The sequence below is a fragment of the Phalaenopsis equestris genome, unplaced genomic scaffold (genome assembly GCF_001263595.1).
Source record: "Phalaenopsis equestris unplaced genomic scaffold, ASM126359v1 Scaffold000094, whole genome shotgun sequence".
In the NCBI taxonomy this organism is placed as follows: Eukaryota; Viridiplantae; Streptophyta; class Magnoliopsida; order Asparagales; family Orchidaceae; genus Phalaenopsis; species Phalaenopsis equestris.
Genome location: NW_018164536.1, coordinates 4,760,215 through 4,767,937, shown reverse-complemented (window position 1 = coordinate 4,767,937; position 7,723 = coordinate 4,760,215). Strand labels below are relative to the sequence as shown.

The window sequence follows — 7,723 nt, the reverse complement described above, 5'->3', positions numbered from 1 at the left end:
AAAATAAAAAAAAAAAAAAAAACTGGTGCAGAATTCACTGCTCATAATAAGGTATAATTGCTATAACTCTTGCCCATCAATTAATGAAAAATATATACTCTAACCATACTCTATTATGTATGTAAATGCTAATATTACTTCACCTCAGCCATGGCTTTGATCCTCTGTGTGGTGCTACTAGTTAGTAGCATTAACTCGCCACCATCTTTCATTTTCTTGAACACAGGTTAGCACAGCAAGTTCATTCCCCGAGCACACTATGCACCGCTTTCAGAGAGCTCGTGGGAGCTGCAAAATTTTAGAGAACAACAAAACAAAATAGCCAAATGTATATATAAATGTAAGAGTTGTCTCATTTTAATTCTATGAATCTTATGAGAACATAAGCTCATCATCTTCAACAGCACTCCAATGAATTGTCCCATTCATTCCATTATCTGAACCATTGAATAGAGAGGCATTCTATTCGCATATGTAAATTAGCTTTGAAAATTGATCCATTATCTTCTAGCTGCTCGCTATAAACATTTACGATATCTAAAAGGGGGTTAGATAAACATTTATAATTTACATATGAAAGAGTTGAGCATGCATATTTTTATAAAAATTAAGTGATAAGCGTATGAAAAATCAAAATGGGATATAATAATTTAAATTAGAGATGGGCTCAGACTAGACTTTTATTTATCACAATCTCAAAGGCAACTGAAGTATCGAAGTCTATATATTAATATCAATCAAAAGTCACCAGCAAATCATCCTAAAATTGGACAATTTTAAACACTGTCACTTAATTGATGAGTGAACGTGTAAGTAGTATATGAACTTTTAAACTAAAGGCGTAGTGTATCAGTGTGTAGTATCTGGTGTGTAGTATTTGGTGTGAGTTCACAGATCTTTTAAGAAAGGGTTAGAATTATCAGCGACTCAAAGGATGAAAATGACATCTTTAATTGATTACTGATTAAAAGATTTCAGCTATAAAGAAGAGCTGAGAGTGATTTTTGCATCATCGCTCTTACCCCACATAGGTACATCTCGAACTTATAGGCAACTTTGATATTTCATATTTGTATCCAATAATGACAATTTGTCATTCAAATAATGTAGGCAAAGGGAATGAATTATCCAAAATCAAAAGCACAACATTACATACAATGTTTATGTTGTCTCATGGAAACTTTAAGTGTGTATTTCTAATTTGAATGAATTACCACAAATGATTTCATGACGTATTTCGAGCCAAAATCTGCTATTTAAAATAAGTCCTATCTCGAGCCACAAATGATTTCATATATTCAAGCCAAAATCTGTTATTTAGCACAATGCTTGTACCTTCTTTTTTTTCAAAACGCTATTTGATTTCTAAAAAAACAAAAAGATAAAATAGAACATAAGAATCCCACTCCACCGACTGTACCAATTTCGCAATAGCATATATGCTTTCTTTCTTACCTATTTTTGATGTCGAAATCAACACAGTGGAAGACCGGTTTCTAATATATTGTTTTAAACCATAATCAGCAATTATGTTCTGATTTGCTTGAGGTTCAATGTGCCTGAACCTGTCTAAACATTTATTGCATATATACATACCATTCTATATATGCCATCTACAGTTGCTATAATGGTATATATAGCAATTATACCTTATTCTGAGCAGTGCCTTATCTCTTATCATACCTGTTAAACAAAAAGATAAGGAATGAAATAAGCAAGACAGGTTCATCATGACTCTTCAAACTTTGGGTATTAAAGCTGTCAATATATGGCAATTGACTGGTATGTATATAGATCTCCTCACAAATTGCTGAAAGTATTAAAATACCATTGTAGGTGCATGATTAAGGCACCACAATTCCTCATAGAAAACAAAAACTCAACATTCAATAATGCATAATTAAAGCAAGCAAGCCTACCATCTTAAATATGTTTAACAGGTCATCCAACGCTATCTTGAAAACTGCTTAATAATTAAATGTTTAGACCTTTCCAGATCAATAACCGAACAGAGAATCACATCCTTGAAAACTGTAGATTCTCAAACGATGCAAACATCCCACATCATATTATTCTGACCAAATCTTCAAGGACTTAACTCCATGGCTTAAATGGAATTGTCCAATTCATAAAATGATATATGTTAGGCAAAGAGAAAAGATAATTCATACAAGAATCCAGCCTTTATTTCTCAATATCATCGTAATTCACCAGCAAAGAATCAAAGAATAAAAATAAAGATAGCTCCAATCAAATTTTTATGACTATATACATATGAAGATGGAGAAATCCATAACTCCAAATGCTCTTGCATTTCAAAAAAAAAACAATAACAACAACAATCACTAGTGGTCTTGTGTTCTAAAAAAAATTCAGCTAGTATTCTTGCATATCAGAACATAATTGCTATAACTCTTACCCATCAATTAATGAAAAATATATGATGTGATTCTTATGATAAAATAACAATATTCAGAGAATTGTAGATGAAGAAGAGGCTTAAAACAGCAATTATGGTATGGGTGGGTTAATCTCCAATTAAAATATCTAAAAAAAAACAAACTGGTGCACAATTCACTGCTCATAATAAGGTATAATTGCCATAACTCTTGCCCATCAATCAATGAAAAATATATACTCTAACCATAGTCTATAAAAAACATGGATAAAATAACCAGTTCTCCTACTTCAACTATTCCATAGAGAAAATAACAGTTTACTCGAGCCTCAAAGGTGATAAATGCTTACTACTGAATGCAATCATTGTCATTCTTGTAGAAATTTTCATGTAAAACGTCAAACAAATCTTTCCTATAAATTTTAGATTGATACCCTACAAACTGCATTTCATCTTAACAACTTGTCAAAACCAAAATCACCAATAATATCTCTACCTATTAACAAGTTCATCATTCTCCATCATTATTATAAAAAGTCTCGTCCATACGAAAAAAAAAAAAAACATATACAGAAATGAATAGGCGAGACTTCACAGCTGCGCTGCCGAACAAGACCATTCTTATATCATCTCATTCTAAAAAAAAAAAAAAACATATCAACGGGATTTAGTAAATCCCCTCCGGCGAGATTTAGGTTAAAATTCTGCTGTAAATCCGTTACCAGACAGGCTCTTGATTCCCGGGAACGGTTGATGGTAGGCACAAACATGAAGCACTAGTTCGAGTTCAGATGCTGGGGAGAACATTGGATCTCGTATAAATCGTCTCTAATCGAGGATTTTGTGGATCGGAGGTGGGGGTTCGATGAGCGTTGTGGTCGAGAGGGAAGAATGGGTGCTGAGCCCCCTTATTTATGGCTTCATTTTCGCCTGCTGCTTCTTCTCCGTGTTTCTCTTTCCCTCTTGCGAGGGGGCGGAGCCGCGAGGACGACGACAACAGCTTCCGGTCTTTTCGATGTCGGCCCCACCACGCCATTCCTACGTTTCCAGAGGAGTTTCCTGCTCCTCTACTCTTTCGCGTCGGGTAGGGTTTCGCATTCATAAATTTATTCATATAATGCATAGTTTTTGCGATGCTAATTATATTCTTCTTTTGCTGAAGTTCATGGGTAAGTTAACTTATGCAGTGATGGAGGGTCTTGAATCGATGTATGGGGAGTATGAGTTTGCGTACCATGGGATGAGTGGAGAGCAGATGGTTTTGATAACATCTGCCGGAGTGGCTGTTTCGCTCGTTTTTGGCACTTTTGTAGGCTTTCTTTCTGATATCATGTGAGTTCTCGGTTTTTTTTTTCCTTTTTTTTTAACGATACTTGGATGTTTATTTTGATGAAGGAAAAAAAAGAAAAACAGAGAGAAGCAATAAAATGGAGGAAATGCGTGGCTTAATATTTTATTTACAATCAATGGCACGAGTTTCCTTATGGTTTTTCAGTGTATTTTTAATCGATTTCTCAGCTTCCAAACAAGGGTTTGGTGTTTGATGAATGATTCATTATAAAGTAGTGTTTGATGCTTACTCCAATGTTTTTGGTGAAGCGGTTAGTGGTTACTAGAAAATCTCTGTACTTTACATTTCATAACTACCTCCCACACTGATATGTCAAATACTTTATGCCAAGTGTGATGACTTCTTATGCAAAAAACAGCTAAAAGGGCTCAAGCTTCACAAAAGGGGGTTGATGGTTTTCCTAGTTGTGAAGACATGAAGATTTCGTCCAACGATAGCATGATTTATATATTTTCTAAATTCCAAATATTTGGCCTAAAAATGAGTTTGTTTTGAGTCATTTCCATTCTCATATTCTTTAGTCTCTATTACCTCCATCTAATACCATTGTTAGATTCGCTTTGCTTGTCCTCATAATACCAAGCCTGAATTCCAAATATTTAAGCTGAGTCGAGTATATCATTATTCGGACTTGGCTTGGTATAATTATAAGTTGTTCATGTTGGGCTTGAGCTTGTGTCAAGCTTTTATACATTGTTCAAGCTTGATTTGTTTAACTTTTTCAATATTTGAAGATTTGTACTTGGTCTGTTTATGAGAAGCGAACTAGTATTTATGCGAGTTAATAAACGAGCTAATATTTAAAATGAGAATCTAGATTTTATATAAAAATGTTTAATAAATAATTTTGCAATTCTAGTTACAACTATTAATTTATAGATTATGAACTCTAAAATATTTGAGCTTTAGTAATCAGCTACATAATTCTTCTTGATAGGAACACACTAGTTCAAATTTTGTAAGTGGAGGAACTAACTTGATCCTAAAAGTTATAGGGATGATCATTTGCTTAATCTTATTAATAAAAAAATAATAATAAATAATAATAATAAGGCAATCCACATTAATGTTGTTGATAATTGCAGTAAGATGGTTATAAAAAATGAACTCATTGCATTCAAGGTTGTGAGAACTCTACAAGAAAAATCTTTTATGACACTCTTTTGATATAATAATATATTACTATTAAATCTATAATTAAATAAATTCTAACCAATAAAATTTTATTTAAATTATATATCATATATATAATATGATTTATTATCAAATTTAATATCGAGTATTTAATAATTTACTTGTTGAACGACAAACGAGTTTGTTCGTGACATAAACAAACAAGTTCGACTATATTCATGTTCGGTTCGTTTAAGCATTGAGTTTTTAAACGTTGTTCAAGCTTGTTTATTTATTAATTTGAATGAATATGATCGAGCTTTAATCGGGTCAAGTTTAAGTTGTTCATTGAGTATATTGGTTCATTTACAACCCTAGTTGCAATGGACTAGATTGTGTGCCCAATTTCTAGATAACTTTGGAGTTCAAGTTCCTAATTCATATATGTTTAGGAGGAGATCACGATTTCAACATGACTCTTTTGAAAATAATGAAAATTTTCTTCTAAGCATGAATAAGTATACCTACATAAAATTGATAAAGGAAACTTTTGTATACTTCCCACGCTTAGAATTATCATTTGCTCATCATGCTCTCTCTCTTTGTTTCCCTTGTTGGAGAATTCTCCACTACCACCTTGCAATTTCCAATTTTCTTTCCCTTAGAAATTGTATGACTATCCTTTCTTTAACCTCCTCATATGAGCTATAACATGAACATTAGACTAGTTTCTTATGATGGTCTCAATGATGTTTTTTTTTTCTTGGATTTAATCATTTATTTCTTCTCCATGAATGGTTTTCTCTTCCTTCACATACTCATCTTCTTCAATGGTCACCACTTTCCACGGCATACATTGGAAGCCACATTTGTGTTGATCCTTATGTTCTCATTACTAGAATGATAATCTTTTGACATCATCCTTGTTTTTCTTTAAGCTAGCTCTGATCCACAACTACATGGATTAGCCATAGAAATTGCTTGTATCCTGTTAATCATCCATATTATTTCTCACTACTAGAATGATAATCTTTTAACATCGGCCTTACTTTTCTTCAAGCTAGCTCTAATCCACGACTAACTTTCAAGATATGAATCATTTCTTCAAGCTAGCAGTATGAAACATTTGCGACGACCTTCCACGTATCAAGTTTATAAGGAAATCATATGTGATCAATGCTAAATAATGTTTGTATCGCAGTATTCTAAGCAAGTGATTTATACTGCTTAGCATTCGCCAAAATTTTTCAACAACTAGACCAATTACATTTTTCAGTACTTGAAGGTTTAAATATATTTTAGAGAAAAAATCACATGAACTAACTGTAGATGGTTACATGATGTTATTCTTTAAAAAGGTTAAAAAGGCATCTGTGACCTAACGAGAGACTAGAACATTATTTACAAGATGAAAAAAATCACATGAACCAACTGTAGGCGATGACACGATGTTATTCTTTAATAAGGTTAAAAAGGCATCTATGACCTAATGAGAGACTAGAAGATTTTCACCTAGTTGTTGGTGGGACTAATCTCTTTCTCAAGAGATTCTAGAAGGTCCTCATTAAGATATAGTATAGTGAAAACATATTCGATTATAATGGACTAGTTGATCTTCAGTGTCCCTTCAGATATGAAGATATGAATGAGTGATCTTGACGAATCCAGAAAATCAATTTGAGGTCGAAATTGAACTTTATGTCTCTCTGAAGCATTTAACTTCATCTTTTGGGCTATTTGAATGGATCAAAGGTTGCTTCTTATCTATATAAAAGTTGGAAGTTCGTCTTTATAGCTTTAGAAGAGTTTGAATTTCATTTTTATTGCTTAAAAATATGAAAAAATCCCAAGTAAATGTGATCGTAACAGTGAAGGATCCAACTAGTTTTGTATCTTGAAAAGGGGTCTACATAACTGCTATGGAGGCTGCAGCAGAGTCAAGGTAATCCTTTACATGCAATAAGGGTCATTGTCTTACGCATCAGTTCAAAGCCCTACGATGTCAACCCTGTTCAAAGTTTTTCAATGCACATCAACATGGCCAAATTTGTCAGCTGGAGCAGACCATGACAAACTAAATGAAATCATGTTAGTCCATCAGATCAAATTTTTAAGTATGGGTCCAAGAAAAACTTGGTTGAACTTTATGGAATCCCTCTTGAACTCGATGAAATCAAAACTGATAAGTTGGATTTTTACCCATCATCTGGATTACAGTATTGATTATTTTAATTATGAATACAATCAACCTAAGCATAAAAAATTAAATTTCTATGTGCTTTATTATTATTGGCCTGGTGAAACAATCCTCCAATCTTTCCCAAGGTCTCCATCTAGTGGTCGGATTTACCCCCGTTATGGCTAGGAAACTCAAGAGAAGACTGTCTTCCTTCTATAAATACAAGGGATGCGGGCAATCATTGAGGAAGAGACGAGTGCTTGCAAGTGAGAAGGGTCAAGTATTGTCAAAACAGCGCTGTAACAAATGAATCTCTAGTATCCCACTACTAGACCTTGCACTTCTTGAAGAAGAACAGCAACAAATATTCTCCATTCTCTTCTTTTCAATAACTCTAGGTTTATAGTAATGAGATTGACTAGTTACTAACTCAACATTGGTGACTTCTTAGGTGACTTTTGTGCATTCCATTCTTGTCTTGATGGGGTTATATTAATCAATTAGGTGTCTTTTGGATCACCTGTTCACTCATTTCTTTGCTTGGTAGGGGTTCGACTTGTTGCCGTTTGCCGAGGCTATCAAAATTACTTAAAATTTTTTTTTGGTAGTTTTAATGCTTGGCTAAAGCATCACCTTGCATGTGCTCTGGGGAATCCTCACCAGGCTCTTATGAGTGTAGGGA

The 7,723-nt window shown here is 33.5% G+C and overlaps 1 protein-coding gene across 2 annotated transcripts in view; it reads left to right on the top strand.

The window, feature by feature from the left end:
* Nucleotides 1-2,934: 2,934 nt before the first annotated feature.
* The window catches only part of LOC110020243 (molybdate-anion transporter), a 17,970-nt gene continuing 13,181 nt past the window's right edge, over nucleotides 2,935-7,723 (top strand). The window contains exons 1-2 of one of the 2 annotated variants that reach the window (XM_020718271.1): nucleotides 2,935-3,482; nucleotides 3,561-3,730. In XM_020718271.1, the coding sequence (XP_020573930.1) occupies nucleotides 3,264-3,482; nucleotides 3,561-3,730 (389 nt within the window). In that variant the 5' untranslated portion in view covers nucleotides 2,935-3,263. The remainder of the gene's footprint in view (nucleotides 3,483-3,560; nucleotides 3,731-7,723) is intronic. The other variant, XM_020718272.1, reaches the window with a different exon arrangement.